Raw genomic sequence first — 14,131 nt, 5'->3', positions numbered from 1 at the left:
TAACTCTTTTAAACATTTACATACTCAGCGTAGGAGCACCTAAATATATAAAGCAAATATTGATAGACATAAAGGGAGAGATCTACAGTAATACAATTACAGCCCAGGACTTTAAGACTCCACTGCCTTCAAAGGATAGATCATCCAGAGAGAAAATCAACAAGGAAACAGCGGCCTTAAATGACATATTCAACTGGATCACCTTATAATTGATATTTTTAGGACATTTCACCCCAAAGCAGAAGAATACACATTTTTCAAGTGCATATGGGACATTTCTCACCATAGATGACATGTTAGGCCATAAAACAGGTCTCAATAAAATTAAAAAGAATGAAATCATATGAAGCATCTTCTCTAATCATAATGGTGGGAAACTAGAAGGCAATTACAAGAAGAAACTAAAAAGCACACAAACACATAGAGGCTAAATAACATGCCACCAAACAATGAACAAGTTAACAAGATTTAAAAAAAGATCAAGAGACCTAGAGACAAATGGAAATGAAAACACAACCCAGAATCTATGGGACACAGTGAAAGCAACTGTAAGAGGGGAGGTTCCCAGTGATACATGCATATCTCAAGAAACAAGAACAATCTCAAATAAACAATCTAACCTTATACCTGAAACTAGACAAATTTTCATAATACTATATAAAAGAATAAACTGGAAATGATTTAAAGACTTAAATGTAAGACTTGAAACCATACAACTCAAGGCAGTATAATCCTGACAGCCCTCTTAATTATGTTTTTTTGAATATATCTCTTTAAGCAAGAGTGAGAAAAGAAAAAATGAACAAGTGGGACTACACTAAACTTAAAAAGTTTCTGTACAACGAAGGAACTATGAACAAAACAAAAAGCCTACTGGACAGATGAAATTGTTCGCCAATGAAATGCCAGACAGGGGGTGAATATTCATAATGTATAAGAAACAGCCCTGGCTGGTGTGGCTCAGTGGATTGAGCTCCAGCCTGCAAACCAAAGGGTGGCCGATTTGATCCCCAGTCAGGGCACAAGCCTGGGCTGCAGGCCAGGTCAGGGATGAGTGAGAGGCAACCACACACCAATGTTTCTCTCCCTCTCTAAAAATAAATAAACAAATAATCATACAACCTAACATCAAAGAAATAAACAATCTGATTGAAAATGGGCAGAGGTGATTAGACATTTCTCCAAAGAGAACATACAGATGTCAAATAGATGTATGAAATGTTTGATGTCATTAATAACAGAGAAATGCAAATTAAAACGACAATGAGGCATCACTCCACAATCTGTCAGAATGGTTATCATCAATAAATCAACATATAACAAGTTCTGGTGAGGATGTGGAGAAAAGAGAAGCCTCGTGCACTGTTGGTAGAATGGCAAATTGGTACAGCCACCATTTTTTTTTTAATTCAAAAAATTAAAAATAAAACTATGTCTCACCATAGTTATGTCTCACCAATTTCACTTCTGGGTATTTAACCAAAGAAATTCAAATCACTAATCCGAGAAGACATGTGCACCCCTATGCTCATTGCAGCATTATTTACAACAGCCAAGATATGGAGGCAACATAAGTCCCCATAGATAGACAAAAAGATAAAGAAGAGGTGGTACATATAATACAATGGAATATAACTCAGCCATAAAAAGAATAAAATCTTGCCATTTGTGACAGCATGGATGGGCCTAGAGGGTACTGTGCTAAATAAAATAAGTCAGTCAGAGAAAGAAAAATATTTTATCTTTTTAATTACACGTGGACTCTAAATATAAACACACAAACAAAACAGAAACAAACTCATTGATAACAGAGAACAAATAGATGGTTGCCAGAGAGAAGACAGTTGGGGGAATGGGTAAAAAAGACAAAGGGACTAAAATACACAAATTGCCAGTTACAGAAACAGTCATGGGATGTAGAGTACATCATAGAGAATATAGTCAATAATGTTGTAATAACTATACATAGTATCAGGTGGGTACTAGACTTACTGCGGTGATCGTTTTGTAAATTAAATAAATGTCTAATTTAAACACTAACTTAAATAAGTGTCTAATCACTATACTGTACAACTAAAACTAGTATCGCATGTCAAGTATACTTTTTAAAAAGTTTTAAAATAAAGATTATTATGTGATGCCTATAACAATACTGTTACAGGATGAGGGAAAAAGATGTGTGTATATTTTTCTTTTCATTCTAGTCATCTGTTTTCATGCATGCCGATTTAGATATTTCAAGTAACATCTTTATGTAAAAAGGTACTGCAAAAGCCATAAAAAGCTTTATAAAAGATTATGGCTTAGACTAAAAGGCACTGACAGCTGACAAATTGTCATGCTGCAGTGTTCTCATTATTGCTGTTTAAGATGAGATAGAATCATGGTGGAATATCTCTGAACCAATTTCAGAGAAGTAGGTAGCACCATGCCTCATCTACTTAGTTAATGAGTTCTGCTCTACTGGACAACCAGCCACCATGTAACCAAGTAGCCCAACTATAAACCACCAGGGGTCACCTGTCAGCTCAGAAAAAAGTCAATGAGCCAAAGGTAGCTAGTAAATAATGACTAAACTGAGACCTCCAAACTCACTGTACAACAGCCTTCTGATGGAAAGAAATTTCCTTCTTTATCCTCACATTCTGGTTCTGAATCAGCAATCTAGAGATGACAGGTAACAGAAATTTCATCAATGTCCAAAACCATCTAATCCTTTATACTATGAATACTATGAATTTTATGCTTATGATTTAAAATCTTAGTGCTTTTATCACTATCTTAGAGAAAAATCTTGATAATTGTATCTTTGGTTATCTTTTTGGCCCTTAAACTCAACATTTCTTGGATCTTATCAATATTGTTAATGTTAATCTTGCCGTGAGGGTCAGGGTCACAACAGGAATTTTAAGACATGCTTCAAGACTGATTTGAGCAGAAGCCCTGCCCCCCAAAAGGGAAGAACCCCTGCATCCTTTCTCCTGTGCCTCCTGTGAGCATCTCAAAAGGCAGGAGTCATATGTTGCCTCTGGATCCCTCACCTAGAACAGGTACTCAATAAAGGCTGGATGATTGGACAGACAAATGTTTGACACATAAAGGACAGTTCCTATGAGGAAGAAAGGCTAGGAAAAGAATGGACATCACAAAAACAGGCTGGACTTTGTGGCCATCACAGGTTTCACTCTTCCAGAAAAATTTACAACAGACCATTTTTACTAGGAAAACTAAAGTATAAGATAGTTAAATCCTGCATGTCCAGCAGCTAAGATTTGCTCATGGTGACTAGGTTTTCTCAATTTTTACACTTCAGTTTCTGTCCTTTATTCACCCTTTAACTTTCCTAATGTCATCTGTTTTCTTTCTCTAAAAGCATCTAATAGCCTCTAAAGGCTTTCTCCCAAACAATGCTAATCAGTTAAAATCTAGACCCTAAGCAAACTTTTGTAAAAGGTCCCTCTCTCAGCACCACTCAAGGAAAGAGCCCTGTCCGTTTCTCACGGGTATTCTCCTTTAGCAGGGATGCCCTTGTCAGAAAGGGAAGTCCTAAGGCTCAGTGCCGCTCCCGGATCCCCGGGAGGTAGAAGCAAGAGCTAAGTCTTGGGGCTGGCAAAATTCTATTTGGAGAAATAACTTAACCTGGTTCTCTAATAAATCCATTTCATAGATGCTTCCATTTTTCTACCTAGTCTTCTAAAGAAAAATTCTAGCTGGGATGCAAAAAAAAAATTATATACCTGATTATTTTCTTCACTATTGTAATTTTTTTTAAAGGAAACTATATTATAATACAATATTACATATTACATTCTGTCACATAACCTACTGTTTGGCTAATAGGAGCTACCCAAAGATATTTGCTGAAAGACAACAACTGATTTTCACCCATGGTAACTCTTACCTGAAATGCAATTTATAACTTAAAGTTTCATAGACATTTGAAGTTCCCAAGAATTCCATTTTTAAAAGATGTAACATAAACTACTGCTGAAATTAGTGTTAAATCTGTGAGGTCTGAAGTGCACTATAGGGAATTATCTCTCATTCTTTCATAGTATATTATAGAGCTCACAAAGGCATGCAGAGAGGAATGTAAACAATGCACTGTTCCCAGAGTTACCTTGCTATGTGGGTCAGCAAACATTCGTGTGAAGATTTCACACAATCTTTTCAATTCTACTCGACTAAAAAAAAAGGAAATAAATGTATTTTAATAAGTCAACACTGAAATTAGATACAGCTTTGCTTTTAAAAATCCTTTTATTTCAATTAACTACATAAGCTTTATATAATTTTTATATAACAAGGTTTTTTCACACAAAGAACTTTCTATTATTTAACTAACACTTAAATTAAACAGAAATATAAAATTATAATAGTTTTACTCTTACTTAAAATGAGGAAAGTAAATCTTAGAAAGTGCCTAAGTTCATGTGTGTGGAAGTGGCAATGCCTTGAGATAAACGAGGACAAGCATGTATTTAGGGATCAGACAGACTTTGAGTTTAGTCTCAGTTCTGCTACAGAGAAAGTACTCTGATGCTTTCATATCCGTATCAGTCACAAACAGTACGGGCTACCTGGCTGCTGTCAGGATTAAAGAAGATAACACATCCTACCTACAACCGCGCCGCAGACAAAGCAAACACTCATTTCACTTTAGGGCCCCTTTGCCTTTTCTTTTTCTTAACTGTACTAGTGAGTCTCACTTTCCCTTCAAGGCTTGATTAGAAGTGCCACCTGTCCCTAAACCATGCCTGAGTGATTCTCCCTCATACACATGATTAGACCAATAGATTTCTAGAGGTTATTAAAGGGTACTTGGTAAACTCTAGGATTTAAGACACTGGGACCACCAGAATGAAACAGATTCTCAAAATTCTGATCGTGAAGAAATAATCATGAACAAATCATATTCATTTTGATTTTAGACAGATCACTACAAATCAGAAGCTACCTACATTTCACAAAACTTCTCAAGACATCTTCATGAACGGAATGGGACTGGGCTAGGTGGTGGAAGCAGGAAGCAGGAATCAGTAGGGTAGAGGGAGACTGACTTGCTGGCCACACTGCATAGAGATCATCTGCTGGTGCTCACTTAGCTTCTCTATAGAGCCCATCTAGAACAGGGGTCCCCAACCTCTGGACCACAGACTGAGCCTGTTGGGAACCAGGCAGCACTGCAGGAGGTGGGCTTGAATGCAGTTCCCTTGAATCACCCTAAAACACACACCACTCCCCACCCCCGCACCAACTCTCAGGGACTGTAGGAAAATTGTCTTCCATGAAACTAGAACCTGGTGCCAAAAAGGTTGGAGATTGCTGATCTGGAACTTAGTGGTGTCATAACTTATCTTTAAAAAATTATCTGAAGAATATAATATACTGTAAGTCATGGATTTTAGTTGCCCACTTTGTAACATTTTAACATCTCTGTAATTAGGAGTTATCTTATAATCAATGATATATTACTAATGTCAAGTTTAATAAGCAGCATTTCTTCTTAGAGGGATATAAAATAATGGTGTATCAATGGTGCCTTAGATTTGACAAAATATGATATAAAAACATACTTTCTGGTATGTATATAAGCTTGTGTTAGAAAATTTATGAAATACAGAACTATACAGGAAAAATGCAAAAATAATGAATACTAGGGGTAATACTGTTATTATTAGTACTCCATGTAAGTATCTCTTAACCATGCATATTTAAGCTACATATATATGCATATGCATATTACAAAATTTTAGATTAAGCCTGCTATCATCTTATCCACACCCTAAAGTGTAATGAACTGTACCGACCTGAAGTTTTTTCTTTTCTTTTCCCATCAACTAAGAGTGACAATTTCCAGAGTTTTATTTTTCACCTAAATTGCAACCTATACCAAGATTTCTCAAGTAGCAAGATTTCACTAGACAAATGTGAACTGTAAGAAAACCAAATGCTGTTATAAATTTAATAGATTACAGAGTATTTGCCAGCTATTTCAAAGTCTTTGGAAGACAAAGACTAGGTCTTAGTCATCTTAGCACCTTTAGCACTGAACTCTGTAAGGACTCCATACACAACAGGGAATCCACTCACCCTGTCCCGCTGCCCCAACCCCTGCCACAAGTATAGTATGGGTCTCAAACTTAGCTCACAACCTTGGTCTTTATCCTTACCTCAGTGTTCTTTGGCTCTTCAGTAAGTTCTGCAGGCCTAGAAGCCCTTCTTTCCTTTCTGACCAATTTGAACTAGCACAGTGGTTGAGAACTTCTGCTACATCCTCAGTCTGCCGTAGATAATGGGGAATGCCACCGTTCCTGGAACCATATGAGCGCTCAGAGCAAACACTTGAGGCATCACTATTGGCATCATCATCAGAATACATCCCATACGGCTCATATCTCCTCCTTACAGGTTTCTTCTGCCAGATCCAATGAGGGATGGGGGTGATTGTGGAAGAAATGGAAAGATGAAATGACCGTGAGTCATACCACACAAAACCAACAAAAACAGAGAGTTAAATGTAAAAAGATACACACACACAATATGTGGATGCACATCTGCCCTGTGTTTACAGATTAGGGAATAAAAACAGATACGCAGACTTCCGGTAGACACAGTAAGTAATAAGCAGAGCAACCTGTAGCAGAGAGAAAAGAACATGGTCTCTAGCACACTGTGTAGACTTCAGTAAGACCGACTTGGGTGGTAATCCTGCTGCCTCCACTGACTGGCTGTGTCACTTGAGAAAGCCTCCTGACTTTTCTACTTTGTTTCCCCATCTCTGAGATAATAGTTACACCCTGCACGGGCTTGTTGTGAAGGTTAAATAATCTGGCTCAGCACCTGACACAGTGCAAGTGTGTGTACCCACAGCCCCTTCCCAAGCAAAAGTAATATATCTTAAGCATGTTCTATGGGTAAATTTATTTGAATGTTCATACTTCTGAAAGTCTGAAACTGAAAATGTCAGTAGCAAAATATTTATCTTATGTATACGGATTCCTAAATTATCTAAGCCACTTTTTTGAGGACTTAAAATTTTACAACACAAATATGCTTCCTGTAGACTACAATTTCTCTTAGCCTGAATATAACTTAAACCCATAAATACTATAGCTTAAGCCATAACTATTTGTTATTGGCTGAAGCTGTAGAAATATAATTTTCTAATTAATGTGGGTTTTACTCACATCCCAAGTTGCTCAGAATAGTTCTGCCTTACACTCACTGTCTCAGTGTGGTTATTAATAGCACCCCCTTTTCACTCTCCAAAGTATAGACCACCTTTACTTATACATAAACTAGGTTCCTAGAATAAGAAAAGTGTTAAATATATATCCAGTCATAAAATAATAACATGAGAATAGACAGAAATGGAGTTAATAAATAAAACGAAACACTACTGGGAGAAGGCGCACAGCTTGATATTCAAAATAAATACTAAAACAGAGGTGCCTGACTCCATCACTAATAAAAGCTCCACCAGATTCAACATCATAATTCAGACCAGAATTTTTATAACTGTACTACAGTTTTTGTTGTTTTCACTAGCTCCTAAAGAAAATACACTTGCAACAACAACAACAAAAAAGTTGTAAAACAAAAGTTAAAGCACTGGTACCTTGCTCCTGGAGTCTCCTAATAGCTGTAGGCAGGGAAATATTGAAGGATGGGGAAAAAGCATAGAGAATTATGTCAGAAGCATATGAGGGGATTGTTCTTGCAACAAAAGTGTATAGCAAAACATATTGTAGCAAACGAAAAATACATGGTTAGCAAGCAATTCATTATCAAGTGAATAACAACAAAGAATGCTTTCGCAATGGCATTTCCTCACCCTCCTGTACTTACAAGAACTTCCAGTTCTTGCTGTAATTCTATGCTAAAACTCTCCCCATAACCACTGAGGGACAGGCTCTAAAGTCACCATTAATTCCATGGTTTTTCACTATGATACATTCTGTCTCAGAATTGTGTACCACTTTGTGCTCCCTCTTCTGCAACCAGAGAAACCAAACAATTTAAACAAAAAAATAATAAGGGGAACATGAATGTAAGTGGAACTAGAGCTCAGAGAAAAACCCAAGTCAAGTAAAGCCAAGGCTCAGACTCTCAAGACCTACTCTGCCTCCTAGCAGAGTAGACAGTCCCTCTTGCAGTTCTTTATAGAACTTCCTCGCCCCCACCCCAGCCTTAACTGGAAGTCCCATTTAACTAAGGATTAGCCCATCCATCATTTCCCAACCCTCTGACTTCCACTTCCTAGGGTCTCTGAATAAATAAGAGACAGAATCTAAACCTGCAACTTAGAAGGAAAAAGAACTTCACAGAATTCTGTTCCAGCTTGTGACTCTGAAGTTAAAGCCATGGCTAGAGCAATTATCCTCAACTCCTGTATCCGCCGCCAGAACAAAGGCTTTCCTACATGTAAGGCTAATGAACAGAGCTGTCCAGGCAGCCCTTGCTTACAGGGGAAGCATCATGAGAGAGGAAACTGCTTGCTCACAGCTGCTTGTCAAAGAATCTGACTGAGCAAGAATAAACAAGGGAGAGACAGGAAAAAGCAAAACTCAGAATCACTGTAGCCACAGATGTGAATTTTGATCACACAGAACATGGCTGAATTTCAAACTTCAGGGTCTGGAAGTAGGCTATTTCCTCAGAAGAAAAGAAATCTGCAAACAGCACAAGCACAGCTAGACAGTGGTCATAAAGAATACCAAACTTAAATGATGAGCAGATGAATCAAAATATGCAAGAGGCTGCGCTCCTGTGAGCTGAAATGTATCTTTAAAATGCAATTTGACCACAAGCAAATTCAATCAAAGAATTCTTTGATATAACCATAAAGTAAGGACCTCTAATCATTTTATATATATATTTTAGATATTACATTATAATGATGCAAAATCATTCCACCAGTGCTTCATATCCTCAAGGAGTTAATCTTAGATTTGGGAAAAGTTTCCTTAAATAATGACTTACGAACTCATTAAAAACACAAAACATATGAAACAACTAGTGAGGTAATGGAATAAACACAGATTTTCAAACCACAAAGTCTAATACCTATTATAATGATTTGTTTAGGCTATGCCATCAAAGCTTATAAAGCAATAGAAAAAACAGAATGAGAAAAAGAAGATGCTGAAAAAAAAAAAAAAAGAAACACCCAATGACAACAGATAAACCTAGTGGCATCAAAACTTCCTTGATACTGAGCAGTACTGAAGAAATACACGATGCCAGTAATTTTTGTAAGGCCAATTTTTACTTATGTGCAGAGATAAAAGTTTCAGAAAAACAGTAATATAAATTTACCCTATATTTACATAATTTTAAAGGGTATCAAAGATGATTTAGTAACCTGATTTGGAGGCAATTTTCTGTTAAGACAGAAAACAATGAGGATGAGTAACTCAGAGACTCTACACGCACTGTGACTCTTACCAAAGCATCAGCAACAGCAGCTTCCAGGTCTGTACTTGTGCTTAAAACACGCATGGCATTCACAGAACCAGGTATTCTTCCTGCCTGGCCAAGCCCAAACCGGTCTATTTAAAAAACAAAAGCAAAATATATGTCACTTTACTTCACATTTTCTTACTCCTTTGCAAGGGTTCCCATCTCTTCCCACCTACAAACAGAGGCATTGAAAAATTTATAGCCAATTTTAACTACACTTGACTTCTGGTTTTAACTACTCTTGCTTACCAGTGGCAAAGAATAGGTTGTTTACACTTAATACCATTGTGCCATGAAACAACCTGACAATTGAAATGATTCTTTAAGGATGCTTTATCTTTGAAAAGTGTTGAGACATGGGAGAGAGAGTAACTTACAGAGAGGAGTTCAGCTAGGAGTTGAATCTTTTAATCTATTTAGCACTCCCTCTAGAGCAGTGACTTTCAACCAGTATGCTGCAAGAGGCACATTGGTGTGCTCCAAGAATTTTTAAAATGTGTAATACCTGACTATTCAGTCAGGAGTACTGATCTCCTTTTCCCTTAGACTGTCAAATTAAAAAAACAAACAAACAAACAAACAAACTGCGAACATGACAATAACCGTTTGGTGTGAATGAATCAAAATTATACCTATATTTTCTTGTCAGATCTGCAAAAAATATGTATTTTGGTGTGCTGCACAATTTTAGTAATTAGTTTATGTGTGCCACGAGATAAAAAGGTTTGAAATCACTGCTCTAAAGGAAAGTGGTCCTACGGTTTGGTGAAACTAATTAGAAAGCTTAGAGGTTTAACAAATGAGTTCTAATGCAATATGCAATAAAGTTAAATTTTGAAACAAGTGTATTAAATTGATTTCTGTGAAAATTTTCATTAGTGTCACTCCTGGTTAACTATTATTAAGTTCAATTAATTTTAGACATATATTCATCTTAATTCCTGTGTCACCAAAGGTCATTTAAAACTCAATTTATTAAAATTCTTTAATAATCACCACAAAAAGCTAGCATCTTAACTATAAACTATTAATAATGCAGATGACATTGTATACATTTTTCCTGAGTTCCTCAAGAATCTTTAAGTGATAGTCTTTATACATGTAGAAAAAATGGATAGAATCCAAAGGATTTAAAACAAATTTTACAGTTCAAACAACTATTCTAAGGTTGCTAATGATCATGGACAATGAAAAACTTTTAGAAGTCCCTTTAAATCAGTTGACTGCCCTTCCTTCAGAAATACTGAGACTTGAACTATAATAGGAGAAAGTCAGTATAAATTATACTTCACAAGTATATCATACTATCTACTGGTAAAAGCTTCTTATTTAAAATGCTAAGATATAAAAAACCTTTGGAAAAGTGTTAAAGTACAAAATACTTTTCATTAACAAGTAAGACATTGGACAAGGAATATCTCTGTTATTAGCCACATGAAGCATTTAAAATAAAAGGAAAACTAGTATCTGTTTTACATGAATTAGTCTTTCCTATGAAATGATATATATAAGATTTTAGATGTGTAACAAAACATCACCTACAAAACTGGTGAATTTCAAAACTGAAGTGTCATTTAGCTTTCTAAAAAAAGTTAGTTTCAAAACATTGCATCTTCCACTGCCACAGAAATAATGTAAACACTGCTAAAGTAAGTTATACAGTCATGAATTTTATAAAGAAACAAAAATTTTATGTTATACTATCCTTTTTAATGTACTTACTGATCACATTGTGTGTCATCTTAGACATTGAAGGCAATTTAGTGTGCCATATAAACTAAAGAGAAACCACAGAAGTTATATCTATATGTCTATATAAATTACCAGTTGAAATATGAAAAGTATAAATTTGAGACTGTGCACATTTGTTTCATAAATGATCTTTGTTCATCTTTTCTTTCCATTAAAAAGGGTAGATAATAAGGATTTTAGGAGTAATAGAGTGAGAGTAATTCAGTTAAAAGCCATTTAAAAATTACCCAGCATGAACTTAAAAGTCTGTAAAAAATTTAAAAAAAAGATTTAGATCTCATGCCACCAACTCTTGCTCTAGCGATGATACTAATTTTTTCAGAGACAAAATTAAAACTCTAAAAACAATGCAATTATTCTGTGCTTCCCAGATATATACAGCTTTTTCATAAACTGACTGCAGATTATTCTATATATATCATAGATAATCTGAATTCCAAATCTGAAGGAGAAACATTTGTCTGGGTCTAAACAAAATTATAAGCCTTTTATTTTAACCACAGCAAAATCTGTTCTACATTCTCACTGCTCAGATACTATTATGAAGCTCCATTTTCCAAGACATGGATGCATATTACTGTACCCTTAGTCTGGCCCATAACCTTCAGGGAAATGTGCTAATTAGAGCACATACTTAAAAAATGCATAGCTGACTTCATTTGGAGGAAGAATGGAGAAAATCTCTAACTTAGTGAATTGGTCACAGTTTTCACCCGTGATTATTTAATAGACTGCGCTGTATTCAATACTGTAGTCATTAGGGATTGTTACTATAACAAAATGATGTCAGTTAAATCTGGCAAACTTATATATCATTGTACGCTTACTTTTGCCCCAATGGCTGACCAGTGAAATTTTGGTATTGCCAGAGCAGGGTGGAGATGGAAAGCTTGGGGTCCAAAGGCTGCAAAAGCTACCAATAGCCTGACTACAGTGTCTGAAACATATTCGACAATCCATTTATTTTTATACATATAAAATTACATGTGACATAATTTGATAACTAAATAGTACCTGCAAATAATTAGAATCTGACACTAATACCTAACATTAATCATCACCAATTTATTGAGAGCAAAGACTTTGGAGATGAAAGATACTGTTGGATGATATTCATACCCTGTTCCTTATAGGGGTCCTTCTGATGCCTAGAGTTTGGGTTGTTTTCCTGGGGGAGGGAGGGGGGTAAGCTGCTTCCCCATCTTTTTTTTTTTTTTGCTATGTTTTGTTTTAACATAAATACAAACACTGGAGAAATAATGTCAAACAGGCTATGAGGCATCTACAGCCTATTAACAGAATCATAAACATTCAACAACTTAAAAAAATAAAAGCACGTTGGGGAGATAATGAGGTGCATACATGCCGAGTGCTAGCGAACAATGATGAAAACGAATGTTAAAATGAGTATGCAACTAGAACATAATGAAGAAGCCACGTCATGCAGTTAGCACTTGTTCACCTGACTGCCCAACAGATTCAGCAGTGGAGAGAGCACTAGTGGACCTGGAATGACGTCGAGAGGCTGCAGGTAAAAGGAACGGCAACACCCACAGGATTAACACAGAAGTACCCAAGACAGAAAATGCCACAGTCCAAAGGAAATGCAGGGACTTCTACCAACAGGCCATGTTTCCTCATGAAAACAAATGGTGCTGGATATGAATTGATAGCAAGTGCCAATCCTCAAATTCCATGGCAGCCTGCTGGCTCTCACACAGCTATTGAACACACAGGCACAAAGTTACTCTTTCAAGTGGTCCTTATGCATCAACTAATTCAGACTCCAGGTGGTATTCACAAGATGAAGCCTCTATCAGCCATTATGAAAATATGCAACATGAAGAACATCAGGAGCCACAGAGCACCATCCAAATCCCAGAGTAGAACAGCAGTAGAAATGGATTAACTCAGCCCACAAGATGTCTCATCAGTATGTGATGCATATGCAACCACGCACCAAAAACAAAAGCATAGAAGTTCATAATGTTATCTGTACAAAAACAGAATGAAATCGCAAGAGGGCTTAGCAACGGGAATTCCATTTTCCTCAGTCAAAATATTTGTTGTTCTGTTGCATAAATATCCTAATTCATGAGTTTACTTAAATTTTGAAAAATTTATTGATATCAGAGGTAGGGAGGAAGGAGGTGAGAGGGGGAGAGAGAAAGAGGAGGGGGAGAGAGGAAGAAAGGGGAGGGAGGGAGAAAGAGAGAGAAAAACAGACAGACATCGATTTTTGTTGTTCCAGTTATTTATGCATTCACTGGTTGATTCTTATATGTGCCCTGCTTGGGGATTGAACCAGTAACATTGGTGTGTCACGATAATGTTCTAACCAATGGAGCTCCCCAGCCAGGGCAGAATTTACATCTTAATTGTTGAAAATGTAGTATTCAGTTTAATGGCCTTCCTTGGAGAGGCGTCTGCAGTACTATGATTATGAACATTGGGTCTGCAATACAAGTGGGGGCAAATTCTGGTTTGATCACAACAAGCTGTAAGACCTCGAGCAAAGTAATTGTGTCTCTGTTTCCTCACCCGTAAAATGGTGCTAATAATGGTACCTACCTCTAGGGAGTTAAGAGCATGAAAAGAGATCATACATAAAGCAAAAACATAATGGCAGGAACAGAATAAACAGTGGTCAACAGTCACAGTAGTGATGCTGGTGGTGGCAGTAACAGGTAAGAGTAAATTCCAACATTTAAACATTAAATATTGTTTTATTAGCAGTACTCATAATAAGTATACTAACTCATCAATCTGAGGAAATGTATGCTAAAACTGTGGAGGGAATAATTTTAGAAATAATTATGTAATATAGACTTGATTCAAAACCTAAGTTTATTGACCAGAGTGCCACATAATATATGGCTTTTCTTTACCTCAGGAAAAAAACGACAAGATGTTA

The 14,131-nt window shown here is 36.4% G+C and overlaps 1 protein-coding gene across 20 annotated transcripts in view; it reads right to left on the bottom strand.

Moving 5' to 3' along the window:
- CLASP1 (cytoplasmic linker associated protein 1) overlaps positions 1 to 14,131 on the bottom strand; it is a 283,994-nt gene that overhangs the window by 76,572 nt on the left and 193,291 nt on the right. For 13 of the 20 annotated variants that reach the window (XM_037049839.1, XM_037049840.1, XM_037049849.1 and 10 more), the window contains 4 exons: positions 9,451 to 9,554; positions 7,622 to 7,645; positions 6,174 to 6,418; positions 4,121 to 4,184 (listed from right to left, as the gene is read on the bottom strand). In XM_037049839.1, coding sequence (XP_036905734.1) covers positions 4,121 to 4,184; positions 6,174 to 6,418; positions 7,622 to 7,645; positions 9,451 to 9,554 — 437 coding nt within the window. The remainder of the gene's footprint in view (positions 1 to 4,120; positions 4,185 to 6,173; positions 6,419 to 7,621; positions 7,646 to 9,450; positions 9,555 to 14,131) is intronic. The other 7 variants (XM_037049841.1, XM_037049844.1, XM_037049850.1 and 4 more) reach the window with 1 other exon arrangement.

This window comes from Sturnira hondurensis, unplaced genomic scaffold (assembly GCF_014824575.4).
Source record: "Sturnira hondurensis isolate 20B ecotype Veracruz unplaced genomic scaffold, ASM1482457v3 Scaffold0006496, whole genome shotgun sequence".
NCBI classification, from domain to species: Eukaryota; Metazoa; Chordata; class Mammalia; order Chiroptera; family Phyllostomidae; genus Sturnira; species Sturnira hondurensis.
Note: the sequence above shows the minus strand (reverse complement) of the source record. Positions and strands in the feature narration are given on the sequence as shown.